Source organism: Pogona vitticeps, chromosome 3 (genome assembly GCF_051106095.1).
Source record: "Pogona vitticeps strain Pit_001003342236 chromosome 3, PviZW2.1, whole genome shotgun sequence".
In the NCBI taxonomy this organism is placed as follows: domain Eukaryota; kingdom Metazoa; phylum Chordata; class Lepidosauria; order Squamata; family Agamidae; genus Pogona; species Pogona vitticeps.
The window spans coordinates 44,320,602-44,335,666 of record NC_135785.1 but is presented as its reverse complement, the minus strand read 5'-3'; the positions used below and the strand labels follow the sequence as shown (position 1 = coordinate 44,335,666).

The following is a 15,065-nucleotide window of genomic DNA, read 5'->3' as shown; positions in this document are numbered from 1 at the left end:
TACAATCTGAAAAATAAACAAATTACATCAATGAAATATAAAACAGAAATAGTCATATGTAAAACCCATCCAGTGGCCAGAATTCTATTGATGTTTGCATAACTTGTCACAGCTAACAGTGTCTAATTGATGAGATACAGGGCGGTGCAGTTGAGGATGTGACCAGGCATGCAACCGAGATATGGCCTGGCACTGCATCTCTTAGCTGCAGTTAGCTACAGTAAGTTTTACAGACCTTATGGGAACACCAGCTATGAGTATCAACAGAAAGATCTTTAGTGGTTCAGTCTAGTGGTATCTCAGCTGCAGTTTCTCCTAAAGGTATACAGTATATGAAGAACATAGACTTCCAAGACTCTCCAACCCATCTGTAGAAGAACGAGCCAGTGCCCCAAATTCAGCATCCCATTTGTGATGTAGTGCCAGCGTGACAAAAATGGACTTCCATCTTCTCCATTTCCCCTTACCTCTTCCTTGCAGCTCTCAGTGTTGGCTGAAAACCAACTCCAGAAATGTTCTGAGCCATCTAGAGTAGGGTTTTTAAGGGTGCCTGGAATATTGCAGTGGGAAGGGGGGGGATTGCTCCTCCTCTTCCATTTCCACTGAATCCTGTTCAACAATGAATCCCAATATCACTACTGTATCTGCAATCATGGCATGAAACTCTGCAATTAAGAATTGAAATGTGGGAGGGGGTTGTGAATATCATGGACATACTTTCATAATTAAAAAGAAAAGTACTGTTTGTGGTCCATAGTCATAGTCATAGCCCCAACAAGAACAAAAACAGAGCAGAGACACACAAAACAGTCATTAGCATGCCAGAGTAGCAATGGACCTCCACTTTCTAGCTTCAGCAACATCATACAAACAGTGATAATAATGTGATAAATCTGCCTGAAAACTCCTTTTAAAAAATTCACAGATGCATTCCTGCCCTCACAGTCCTGTTAGTGATCACAGAGAGTGACTGCTTTGTGGATGGAGCACTCTGTGATTGTTCCAGCGATCACAGGCTTACCAGTACAGAAGCGGGAGACTGGCTTTGCCCAACAGGGCTTACGTAGGTGTGAAAGGATGGTGAATAACCCCCTGGCACAACTGGTTTAAAAAAATAGAACAGTGTGTGCAAAAAGCTATAAAGCATATAGAGGAAAAAAGAATGTTGGCAGATATGCTGGCATACTACCATTATTACTCTTTTGAGTAAACAAGCCTCCATGAATCCAGATGTTGAAGTGAAGCCAGCATATCATTCCCATCTAAGTATAGATACCCTTAGATTTTTTAAAAAAAAACAACTGTTGAATAAAGGGAAACAAATTCACTCCAAATTTCCCCATTGCTTATCAGACCAGACTGCTTCCACAAAGGAACAGCAGTATGTTTGTGTGTAGGGGGAGCCAAGAAGGGGAGGGAGGAGAGTGAGAGAAAAGATGGCATTTTGCAGCTTCAGAAAGCTCTGGATTGCTAGAGCATCTCAGGGGAGCCAGCATCAGGCAATGCTTTGTAGACCTCCACAGCTAATTAACATTCTGCGCCAGCCCCATGTCCTCTGCTGAACTGGCTAGAACTGCTCTCTCTCTCTCTCTCTATCTATCTATGGTTTGTTTTAGGCTGTGATTACGTGATCAAATACGGTGGATTTGCTCCACTTCTAAATAAGGTGAATTTGAAGTGTTTTTTTTTACCAACCACATGACACAAAGGCTGATTCAAACCAGTTCCAAATGTTTTTTGCTCCCAAAACATCCTCTCCGCCCCCCCCCCACTGCCACTGAGGGACTGGAACAATTTTGATTTGCAGAGGCAGGACCAGAGGAAGGAAGGAAAGAGGGTGGGGCCAGTAGGCTGGAATGTGAATTGCATCGCATCCAGTATGAACGGTGAACTCCTGAATTAATCGGCATTCTCTGTATGAGCACTGACTGCCATTTCAGTTGTAATACAGGCTGTGCATCAAGTGTCTAGATGTTGGTAAGTGTAGTTGCATCTTTTATTCACCTTTTTCATAATATGCAAACTCTAATGAGAATGCATGAGAGGCAGGGTTGTTGTAACTTCCCATGGAAAGTCATTATCCTTTCATTCATACACATGTCTGCCACAGATGAGAAAGAGTTTCTGCATGCAGAAGCCATACAGAAGGAGATAGAGCACAAATGTATTGGGGGGGGGAGAAAAATTAAAGCAAAGGACCATTGCTTTTGTTGAAGGGGATATGATAACTTGATTCTGCTAAGCTGGATCCTGGGTGTCGTCTTTGGTTGCCTCTTGTTGAAATGACTCAGTAGGCTAGAATTCCTTTCATCTGTGGGCACTAAACAATCCAGCACAAGGTGAAAATGTTTCAGATTAAATATATTTTAGCAGGAACATGATGTCTTATGTTAGTGACATCTCTCCCTGTCCCAAGCACTGGCAAACTTCATGGAGAGAAAGAAAACAACTGCTAGGGGTTGGCATGGGGATTCTTCTCAGCCATAAGCACTAAATAGCAATTTAGCACAAGGCAAAAATCTTCCATATTAATTAACCTGCCAGAAATTGGCAGGGCAATTCATGGACAGAGCAGGAGGGTCTGTTTCCTAAATTTCAAGAGGCAATTCACCTCCTGTGGCCATGAGCTGACTACTGAAACTAGCAGTGCATCTTCTCATGTGAACTCAAGTCTGTTCTCTTCCTCATTAAGGGTGTGTTACTAAGTCAAGTCTGTAGCCCTTTAAGCATAGTGGTTTGTAACCCATGGGCCTCCAGATACTGGTAGACATCAACTCCTAGCCATTGGCCATGCAGACTGAGGCTACTGGGGGTTCCACACCATGTAGAGGGCTGCAGAGTCTCCGTCCCTGTTTTCATTTATTATTCCAGCTGGATTCCTGAGTACTGGGAAGACAGCAGCATGTATGCTTCATTTACCACCTTTTCCTCTGAGGTGGCTCAAGACATTCTACTGATGGGAGCAAAAAAATTAAAATGGAATATGTAGTGCACGTTATGGTAAAGTGCAAGGGCAGACTAAACATTTTGTGCTGTTTCGATTATATACTCTGGTATTGATGGCTAGCCCTATTATAAGGCAAAGTGTGAATGAGTGAATGAATGAATGAATGAATCAATCAATCAATAAGCAAGCCTCAGGTGGCAAAAGCTAATACAGTAGAACCCCCATATCCTCTGGGAATTGATTCCAAACCCTTGGATACTGAAAACTGTGGATAATAATGAACACGAGACAGAGAGAGAGAGAGAGAGAGAGAGAGAGAGAGCATGGTAAAATGGAAAAAAACAAGAAAAAAACATTTTCACATGCATTACCAGAACTGGGCAATAAAGGGTGCCAGAGACCATGTATTTTCACTAACAAGTATTTTTTTTACTTTTAATATTTTTTTTCAGACCATACAGTGGGGTCTTGACTTAAGAACGGCTTGAGTTAAGAACATTTTGACTTAAGAACCACTCTCATAGGAAAATATTGACTTGACTTACATACTTAGATTTGAGTTAAGAACTAAAAAAAACCACGTGGGAGGCAGGGAAAGTGCAAAATTTGAACTTTCAGTTAACTGTTGGCCAGTGAAAAGTTTGCCTGTCTACTTCCTCACTCCTCCCAGTGTTTAGAGAGTGGATTGGGAGACAGTCTTCAGACTGCCTGGTACTGTACTGCCTGGACTGTATTTTCCCTGCCTTCCCTGAACCTTTCTTGACCTAAGAAAAAAAAGAAACAAAATATCCCCCTCTAGTGGTCGAAGGCAGAATAGCAGCTTCCCATTAGTTTCTATGGACGGAAAAGAGCAGATACGGATCAAATGTTTTTCAATGCATTCCTATGGGAAATGCAGATTTGACCTGAGAACTTTTTGACTTGAGAACTGCCTTCCAATACGGATTAAGTTCTCAAGTCAAGACCCCACTGTAGATAAGTGGATCAGTGGATACTGATCCTGTGGATAAGGGGATCTTACTGTAAATGAGAAATAGAGAGATGTTGGGGCACAAAAATCTCTATGCACCATGTAAACTTCTCCTTAAGCCCTGGGTGGGCAACATGTGGCTCCAAAGCCATTTTTGTGCTTCTTAGCACTTTTGAGTCCCCTTCAACCCCATATTTCTTCTTGTGGTTAAAAAGGCGTTTTGTGCCTTTGGGGGACACAATAGGATTTTTTGCTATATTTTGAGGAGTTCCCTGCATCACTGAGGTGAGGTGGCTGTGCCCTGTATTTGAAAAACTGAACATCTTTTGAGGCAAGTAAAAGGTACAAGGATGTTTTCTAAGTTTTTTTTTTAATTTCTTGGTTACATCCGTTCTTTTATTAATAAAAGCCCATTGGAACATTATGGGACCTAACCACTTAATTAGATTTTTGGAAGATAAAATAACAGGAAATTAAGTGCAAAAATTGACCCCTTTAATCTTCCCCTGGGAGGGCCCCTACTGAATTGCTGGCAGATCTGAAAAATGGTACTCAGCCTTGCTCTGATCGCACATTCATCATGTCCTAAATAGTCAAGACACCTCCAGTCCAGCAATGGACACTGAGCCATTGCCAGTGATAAGTTTCATTGGCCAGAGTGCTCAGCTTCTGATTGTGTAATAGGAAAGGATGCCCCCTTGTTTCCTCCCTCAGGCAGAAGAATGGCTTGGGCTGGCCCTTCCGTAGGGTAAATATAGCCCTGCTCTTCCTGCAGATATTCAGGGCCTCAAGCTTCCCATTGTGACCGTTAATAACTAGAAGAAGTGATGGTGGTTGCTGCAGGCCCTGGTCTATTTTATAATCATCATTGCCATCATCATAGAATTGCAGAGGTGGAAGAGACCCTGTGGATCATCGAATCCAGCCCCTGTTAGGGAGGCACAGTGGGGAATCAAACTCCCAACCTTTGGTTTCACAGCCAGATACTAGCAGTTCTTCCTTGTTAAAAAACAAACAAACAGGTTACTGCACGGTACCCTCATATGTCCACTTGTTTAGAAAATTGTTGAAACACTTGTATTGAATACAATACAATAGGTTGAAGTATTACAGCCCAGTCACATCTCCAGTGAAATGCTAAGGTGGCTTTTGAGCCACATCCACAGAGAATAGCTCTGAGGGGACATGTTGTGTATCTCTCACCCCTCCTTCAGCTGGGATCCTGACTTGGGTGTGCGGGAAAGGAAATGTGTACCAAAGACCTTCACAGTCACATTTCTTCTAGTGTGAGCAGAACTCCAGGGCATTCATTAAGCCTAAAGACAGATCCCATCTTTTCAGAAGGCACAACAAGGAGGGAATTAGCATACTTAATTAATGCTTCTGATGAATGGCTTTGTAAAGTTTCTTAATTAACAAATGTGCCCTCAGGGGCAGGGAAACTGGGTCTTAAACTGAGGTTTGTTTTTAACGTTTTATTGTGCATTTAGTTAGCATAACCAGGAAATCTGTTGATTATTGTTTTTCTGAATCATGCTTTTCTTGAAGATTTCTTAGATAGGGAAGGATGACAAGAGATAAGAAGGTCATTTGTTTATTTTTAAGACATATGTTCTCCATGTTTCTCACTGTTTTTGTTTTTCCCTTGGACTACCAGGCTTCAATAAAAACTTCCATATTTTTTGAGATACCTCCATCCAGCACCTGAAGCTGTGCAGATGATGCTCCAGTGAGCTTACTCAAACCAGACCCTACAGGCCCTGTTGTCCTATTGGTGGTTGTGAATTTCAGCCTTGGCAACAAAGTCTTCCATATGATTGAGGTAGAGCAGGACCAAAGTAAGGTGCTTTCTGTTCCTGGAAAAAAAAAAAAAAAAAACAGCCATAGCCCACATATATGTTTGTCAGCGACAGTGTGTGAGTAACAGGCTGTTGCTTAGACCTGAGGATCAGGAACCCCTTTCTTTGAAGGTCTTTTAACTCTTCCCATTCCTCTTATGGTGGGGGTTATAATTGTCAGAGTTATGTATGCTGCAAGGGAGAGGGAAAAATCCAGCTTGCAAAGTAGTTATTGTCTAATTCTGTGCCAAGTAAATCTCTGAATTCTGTGATCTGTATAAATAATGTAAATTAAATATATGCATATATGCTTGGTTTGCATAATTCTGCTTCTGCAAGTCGTAAGAGAGGGCAAAGAGTTGTACACACTTTTCATGTTTATATTTGCAGCTTCAAAGTCTAGAAATTTGTCTGGGGACAATGAATTACTCAGGCCAGCTAGGGAAGCTACGGCTGAGTGGTCTGAGTTTTCTAATCTAGGCTGTTAGTCTGTCCTGTGGACCACATTACTGTTTCCTACGGGTATAGATAAGAAAAGTAAAGTACTGTATGCTGGAGGCATTCTGTATTGTGTAAAGCTGTGCAAGGAAAAGATTTGGATCTTTGCTGGTTGTAGAATGTTAATTTGTTATGTAACACATTGGAAAACATTGTCCCTCAGTAACTTGTTACTTTTAATTTTTTGGGGCGGGGGCTTATGTTTTCATAGAGTGTAGCCCATTTCATGATAAATCCACAGTAGTTTATGTCAAATAAAATGTGCTACGGTACCATGAGACTCCATGTTGTTTTCATTGCTACAGACTAAAACAGGTGCCTTTCACCTTAGAAAAATATGACTTTATTATTTTTCTCACTGAAGTGCTTGTTTCCTTTTCATTCATTTTTAGTTTCCTTTCTGAAATAAAATTTTATTTAAAAGGTGAAAACTGCAAATAGTTTGTGGCACCTTGAAAACTAATAAACTTGTTTTGTGTTTAATAGCCCATTTTGCCCAAAGCTAATGTCAAATAAAACACTTTAGTTTTTAAATGTCCAAGACTCCTTGTTGTTTTTGCTACAACATATTAACATGGTTACTCCCTGGTAATGTCCAGATGAGTAAGAGAATGGCCCCAGTTTGGAGGGGGGAAATCCCTTAAAATATCCCCAAAGCATTGTTCGCCTTATAAAAGTAACAGTTAAAAAATTACTTTTTGTATACAAAAAGAAAACATTACCGGTCATTGCCTTTTATAGGGATAAGAATATTGTTATGTTATCATTACTGCCAAAAGTGAAGTGTTACAGGTAAACAGACAGTGGCTGAAATCCTGTTACGTACTTTTGGAAGCAAGTTGTCATAAGTTAAGAAATCTCTGTAGACCTCCCTACCTTCTGGAAACTTGCCGTCTGTTCTACACTGTTCAATAGTGGGTGCATTCAGATCTGATCCTGCAACCAGTGGTTTCAGACAGTTTGCATAGCTAACAAGCTGATGAAACTTCTTTTAGTTTTAAGTACCTGTATTGTATGTTTTTTTAAAAAATATAAGTCCTCTAAATTGTAGGAAGAATACCTTTACAGTATATTAGAAATTGTCTTGCAAAGAGAAGCTAGTTGGTATATGGCTGTGGAGCCAAAGGTTGGGAGTTCAATACCACTCTGTGCTTCCTTGATAGTGGCTGGACTTGATAATCCATAGAGTTCCTTCCAGTTCTGCGGTTCTCAGATGATGGTGATAAACCAGGGATGATCCAAAACATGGGTATACTGGTAGAATAAAGTAACCACAACAATATGTAAAAATAAGACCTTACCTAATTTATTTCTGTTGCACTTCTGTCTCTGAAATTAACTGAAACAACTCTGTATATCACGTGGCATCATGATGAGATGCTAGCCCTATTTGTTGAAGAGTTTTGAATTTCTGGTAAAATTCTCACAGTAGACGTACAGAGATTTACAGAAGGGAATAACTATAAGTTGACCAGAATCTACTCCTTTTTCTTTAACTGGCATTTAAAGTCTCAGTTACTTACTGTACTCTGAGACATGTGGAAGAGAAATATTTTTTTAAAAAAATCTTTACTTACAGCTGCTTGAAAGTACAGACTTACATCTGCAGCTTTTTTTACTGTACAAATATTAGCAACCAACCAAACAGAACAGCAAAAAAAGAAATAAATAAATAAAAAGAAAAGAAAACTGCCTTTAACTAATGAAAAGGTGGGATAGAACACTCAACCGGGGGGGGGGGATCTTTTTGAGTTTCACAAACTGGATGCAACTATTGGTTATTCTGGATTGATAGACAATCACCCCAGCCAAGTCACTCAGATAGCACGTGAGGCTGTAAGAAAACTCCAACACTGTTAAGAGTTGTAGCTTTCAAAAAAAGTAGTCATGCTAGTTTGTGTAACCACATCAGACCAAATACAAATAAATAAATAAATAAATAAATAAATAAATAAATAAATAAATAAATAAATAAATAAATAAATAAAAATTTTGAAAGACAACAATTTTGTAGCAACTTAAACACTAACTACTATATTTTAACATACTTTTTCATGGATCAAGTCCACTTCCTTAGACATGAGAGTGAGACTATATGACTATCACATTTATACATGGCTCCATGACCAGGTGAGGATGCAGATAATGGACGAAGTAACAATGGTTCCCTTATTAACCGCCTGTAGTGTCACCTAAGTAGACTGACTTGTTTGTCAGTCTACTTATGTGACACTACAGGCTTCTTCCTTTATACTGCCTTGACTTGCATTCAGTCTTTTATTTCTGTATCATGTTGGCTTCAGTCTCATACTGTTCTGCTGTTTTATATGAACAAGTGGTCCTAGATCAAATGAAGTCTGAACTACCTCTTGAGGCAAAAATGTTGATATTTAGACTGTCCTACTTTGGGTACATCACGAGAAGGCAGGATTCTTTGTGAAAGGTAGAAGGCAGCAGGTAATAGGAAGACTAAATATGAGATGGACTGACTCCCTAAAGCAGTGGTTCTTAACCTTGGGTTACTCAGGTGTTTTTGAACTGCAACTCCCAGAAACCCCAGCCAGCACAGCTGGTGGTGAAGGCTTCTGGGAGTTCCAGTCCAAAAACACCTCAGTAACCCAAGGTGAAGAACCACAGCCCTAAAGGAAGCCAGAAGCTTGAGTCTACAAGAGCTGAGCCAGGACTATTGAGGACAGGACATTTCAAAGACAGCTCATTCATAGGGTCATCATAAATCAGAAGCTACTTGATGACATGTAAAAACAGCAACAGCAACAACAACCACAACAACAACATTATTATACCATTTTATTAGTGATACTACCCCTCTCTATTTGTCTTGATAGAAATTATGTTTTATCAGGTAGAAAATATATAACATATTTGCCCGTGTACACGGGGAGGGAAAGTATGAGTTTGTATATTTATTTAAAGAGTTTATGTTCCACTTTTTCACAACTCTCCATGCTGGCTTACAGAAAAATTAAAATTATAATAAATTGAAACCCAAATGGGAAGTCTTAACTCTATCTTATCTCATTTCACACATACATATACTCTTCAAGGCTCCTGTTTGGAGACTCAAGATCAATTCAGAGGTCCACATCCCTACATGTTTAGCTTGGCTCTACGTGTGCTCCAGGGTAGGCATGACCTATGACTGAATCATAAAATAATGGAGTTGGAAGGAGCCTATAAGGCCATTGAGTCCAATACCCTGCTCAATGAAGGAATCCAAATCAAAATATATCTGACAGATGGGTGTCTAGGCTTTGGAGCACTCATTACCACCAAGGTGATTGGTTCCATTGTCATACTGTTGTAACAGTTAGGATATTTTCCCTGATATTCAGCCAAAATCTGGCTTCCTGTAACTTGAGCCCGTTGTTACAGAATAGAGAATCCAGCATTATGAGTGGCCTCAGCATCCATGATTTTCATTTAATCTATGGTTTTTGTTGTTTCTTCTTTTCCAGTTGGGAAGACGTCACTGATCACAAGGTTCATGTATGACAGTTTCGACAACACGTACCAGGTGAGCTTCATTGCCTGTGATAATTCTGCACCCTAGGGTGTAGTCCTAGGGAAGAAGGTACATTTCCCAGTTTTATCTAGTACCAGTGTTGCAATTAAGACTGTATACCAGGAGATGCCACTCACTGTTTTTACCCTTGTTAATATATGTATTAACAAAGATAAAGATATATATTTATATCTGCTGAGATGTGGAGCTTGGAAAAAATTACTATTTAGACTGCAACACCCAAAATCCAACACTCTGCCCCCTGCACAGATGTATCAACTCACTTGGACTTATTTCTGAGTAGACATGGTAAGAGTACCACTTAAGAATCACTACTGTGTCAGTTCTGCATCTTTTAGAATGTGCTTTTCTCTGCATTCAGAGCCTCTCTGGGTACAGAACCCGGAAATAGATTTGGCATATTCAGTGGCGTTCAAATAAGATTTTTTCCCCATTACTCAATAAGAGAGCAGATGGTCTCAATACAGTATGCCATGCAGCCTATGCTGAGGTTCCTAAACTACCCTCCTGCCTTAAATGCAGCTGGAGAATGTTGATATAAATGTTGAAATGAATAAGATTCAATTGCCAGTCCAGTCATCTCATGTGGATAGAATGGGGTAGATTACTTTGACTTGTTTCTCAACTCCGGCAGCAAAATGGCATGTTTCTCTTGTGCTTTCTTTGCTTTAGTGGCTCATGAGGAGAGAGTCTCTCTAACTTGTTGAGTAGCAGATCTGACTGATCGCCATGCTTGAGTCTTGGTTGTTGTCTACCAGAGCTGTCTCCTGGCTTGAGGAAATACTGGGAAAAGAATTTTCTGGTGTGATCTCTGCATCGTTTATGGCCAGTGCCTAGGGCCAAACTATACATTGCAGATAATCTGTCATTCTGCTACTCAACACCACAAAGGTTGAATTAATCTAATTAATGTCTGAACATTGCTTTCCCCCAGGAATCTTGGGAGTTATAGTTGAAGGTTGGCTGTGAGGGATAAGAATCTGTCACGAACAAATGTCTGGATCTGTGCAATCTAGTGTACATAGGATTACCTGAGCAGAGCCCTGATTGTTATCCTGATTCAATTCTGATAGATATTTGTAGAACAGATCTGTTTTCAGGTAGCAAGGAGAATTATACCCATATCAATAAGGATTAGCAAGAAACAAGGGTTGGTTTTCCTCGTCTAGTCTGGGGAGTGAGGTGAGCAACATATGCTTAAATGGGAGGATGTTATCACAGCAGATAAATGCAGAGTGGTCTTAAATGCTCTAGGCATCTCTGTGATTCATTTTTGTCCATCCTTGAGCTAGAAAGCATGCATGTTCATCTCCCACAAGGAGGGAGATGAGGCATTTCTGTTGCATTGTGCTTACCCTTTACAACGTGAAAAAGAGTGTGTTTCAGCCAGCTGGAAGGCTATTGGTTTTCAGCATTCATTTCCTGTGCCATATTAAGCTTAAAGAGCAACCAGACTCAATCAGTGTTTCAATATAGAGAAGTAAGCAGGCTCTCTTTTCACCTTCTGACAAGCAATTTAAAATGCAACATGGGAACACCACTGCATGTACACACTGTTCAATTGATCCTCTCATTAAATTCTGCCTCAGTTTCCATGATAGCTTTTCTGGGTACTACATAGCCAAAGCATTATATTTGCTTTCATTGTTTTTTTTTTAAATTCCTTCCTGACCGCTTATATCAGTCGCTAAAGCATAAGAAAGAAGCAGTGAACAAGAATCAGTTTTTACTCTTATGATTAAACCTGTTTAGGCACAGTACAAATTTAGTCTTAAAAGTTCCTTCCTATAAACAAATAGATCTTGTTCATAGACCATTAACATGTCAAGAAAAAGGCTAGGATCATTGTGACAATTTTGCATGTAATAGGCACCGGAGGTGTTTCACATGTACAAATACATTCTGGTGTTAAGTGCTCTAATCCTAGAAATACTATACTGTATGCTTCACTGTTTTTATGCATTCATACACACAGAGAGAGCTCTCTCTTGGTTTAGTTTCTCTGTTGTGTGTCTGGCAACTACACTTCTTTCCTCTTTCTTGGTTTACCATAACAGAGGAAGAAATATTGAGTCTGGATGCTACCTTCACTGACTGGGCTTCTACATTTCTGTATATAAGGCAGGCCCTCTTATTTTTCACCAACATCTTGGTGGCTATAACCGAAGAAGATTATGAAGCATGACTGTGTAGAATGTACAGTACATTCCTCATTTTCACAAAATCCAAAACTAGTCTTTTCCTAACTTTTCCTCTAGCTCACTTAGTAAGTCAGACTAGACAAGTATCCAATCGCAGTGCCTGAAAAATACCCAGATGAGTGCGGTTGCACCTACTGATTAAGAACAAAAAGTTGTACTCTTTAAAAGTTACAGCAAAAGGATCGGCTTCTTAAGATTTTGAAACCCTTATGCTGTCTCATTCCTTCATTGAGCAGGGAGTTGGACTTGATGGTCTTATAGGTCTCTACCAACTCAATGATTCTATGATTCCAAAAATGTTTCTTCTCTCTTTTTCCTCAACTTCTTATTTCTCGCTGGTCTTTCTCTGCCCTCACCATGGTGGTTGTTGCCTTCAGTCCTGTTTCCCCCTATCCTTACCAGGCAGCAAGACCTGTAGCCCTGCAGAAGGAAAGACTTACATGGAGAAGACGGCAGGCCTCATGGAGAAATGTACATCTCAGGCTTTGAGCTTTGTCTTTGGTAGCTAGGAAAGGTTAGAGAAGTCTGCCAGTAGTACCTAGAGATAATATTGCAGGGTACAGGTAAAGGTAAAAGGTAAAGGTTCCCCTTGACAATTTTTGTCCAGTCGTGTTCAACTCTAGGGGGCGGTGCTCATCCCCGTTTCCAAGCCATAGAGCCAGCGTTTTGTCCGAAGACAATCTTCCGTGGTCACATGGCCAGCGCGACTTAGACACGGAACGCTGTTACCTTCCCACCGAGGTGGTCCCTATTTATCTACTTGCATTTGCATGCTTTCGAACCGCTAGGTTGGCGGGAGCTGGGACAAGCGACGGGAGCTCACTCCGTCGTGTGGATTCGATCTTATGACTGCTAGTCTTCTGACCCTGCAGCACAGGCTTCTGCGGTTTAGCCCACAGCGCCACCATGTCCCTCAGGGTACAGACAAGTTTAAATTAATTAATTTATGAAAACTTACAGGGTAATCCTGAGATACATACCCTTAGGGTACCATGAGTGTGTGTGTCAAGTTTCAGAAGTCTAGTTTTTAAGCTGTTGCAGCTGTGGCGGACACACCCATGCATATACACACACACACATATGAACACATTCTGTCTACTATAAGAAAACTAAGAGGAGGTACCAAGTGAAACCACTAGTTTTCGCTTTGTAACCATGTCGTTCTGATAAAGAGGTAGTGGCATACCCTTTTAGAATAAAAGGGCAATTAGACATGGAGTGAAATAAAATGATTTTGAATCCCTACAGCTCAGGGCACGCAAGCTTACTGCTCATTAAGTTTGTTAACACAGATGAATAATACAGAAACATAGTCAGGAAAGAAGAAGGATAAATAAGGACACACAACAATGGGCTCCAGTTAAAGGAAGCCAGATTTCAGTTGAATATCAGGAAAACCTTCCTAACTGTTAGAGCAGTATGACAATGGAACCAGTTACCTCGGGAGTTGGTGAGTGCTCCAACACTGGAGGCATTCAAAAAATTTAGATAATCACCTGGAAGATCTGCTTTGATTGTATTCCTGCGCTGAGCAGGGGGTTGGACTTGATGGCCTTGTAGGCCCCCTTCCAACTTAACTTTTCTGTGATTTCTATGAAAATGATTCTGACTTCATGCATTAGCCTTATATGGGATAATAGATTAAATCTTATATGATATAAGAAATCAGTAGTAAAATGTAATTTGTTTGAGTGGTACAGATACACATTATATTTGCATATACTAATTTGTATTCCCACCAACCTAGCGGTTCGAAAGCATACAAATGTAAGTAGATAAATAGGGACGACCTCAGTGGGAAGGTAATGGTGTTCCGTGTCTAAGTCTCACTGGCCACGTGACCATGGAAGATTGTCTTCGGACAAACGCTGGCTCTATGGCTTGGAGACGGGGATGAGCACCGCCCTCTAGAGTCGGACACGACTGGACAGATTGTCAAAGGGAACCTTTACCTTTACCTAATTTGTATAGACATAAATTTAGAAAAAAAATCCAGAAATGTATTTAGAAATACGATGCAGAGGAGTGAGACCTCCTTGTCATAACACTCTTTGTATCACTATGCACTCTGTCATGTGACCATCAACGTTTCCTGCAGCTTATGATTGCTGGTACACGTAGCCAATTAAATGACTCCCTCTTGGAATCCAGCCCTTGGTTTACTAGCAGTTCCACTCGTGTGTGCATTGGATTTTGTCAGAGACTTTCTTGTAGTCAGTAAAACAAGCGTATGTAACCATATTAATGGCATGGCATTTGCCTTCAGGTACATGTAGGCAAAATTGGGTTTCCCTGGTTTTAAGTTGTGCTCTGAGGACATCTTTAAAGAAGCAGTTTCTGATTCAAATGATGGTGCTATTGTTAGTGCAGAGGCTATCAGCAATGTACAATATGCAGGTGATGCAGCATTATCAGCTGTTAGATAGTCTGTAGCGTTTGCTCAATAAAGTCAATGAAGAAAGTAATGAATGTGGTCTGAAAATAAACATTGAGAAAACCAAGCTCTTGCTAATCAGTAAAAAGCAAGCAATGCAAGAAAAGCAGTTAAAGACCATAAATAAAAGTATGGAGTCTGTTAGCAAACATAAGTACCTTAGAACCTTGTTGAATGAACCTTGGGATCATAGCTACCAATAAGAATCAGCCTAGAGCTGTGTTCTAAATGATCTTTGTGAATGTGCATAGTATGGTGTTATGTATTCTCAGTTTTACTCTATGAAATCGAGTAATACTGTAAAGGTAGAGGTTCCCCTTGACAATTTTTGTCCAGTCGTGTTCGACTCTAGGGGGCGGTGCTCATCCCCGTTTCCAAGCCATAGAGACAGCGTTTTGTCCGAAGACAATCTTCCGTGGTCACATGGCCAGTGCGACTTAGACACGGAACGCTGTTACCTTCCCACCGAGGTGATCCCTATTTATCTACTTGCATTTGCATGCTTTCGAACCGCTAGGTTGGCAGGAGCTGGGACAAGCGACAGGCACTCACTCCGTTGCGTGGATTTGATCTTACGACTGCTGGTCTTCTGACCCTGCAGCACAGGCTTCTGCAGTTTAGCCCACAGCGCCA

At 40.6% G+C, this 15,065-nt stretch overlaps 2 protein-coding genes across 2 annotated transcripts in view; both read left to right on the top strand.

The window, feature by feature from the left end:
- LOC144587851 (uncharacterized) overlaps nt 1-15,065 on the top strand; it is a 462,829-nt gene that overhangs the window by 291,137 nt on the left and 156,627 nt on the right. The gene's annotated exons all lie outside the window — the stretch shown is intronic.
- The window catches only part of RAB6B (RAB6B, member RAS oncogene family), an 86,038-nt gene that overhangs the window by 33,279 nt on the left and 37,694 nt on the right, over nt 1-15,065 (top strand). Inside the window, exon 2 of the mRNA XM_020786403.3 lies at nt 9,730-9,788. Coding sequence (XP_020642062.1) covers nt 9,730-9,788 — 59 coding nt within the window. The remainder of the gene's footprint in view (nt 1-9,729; nt 9,789-15,065) is intronic.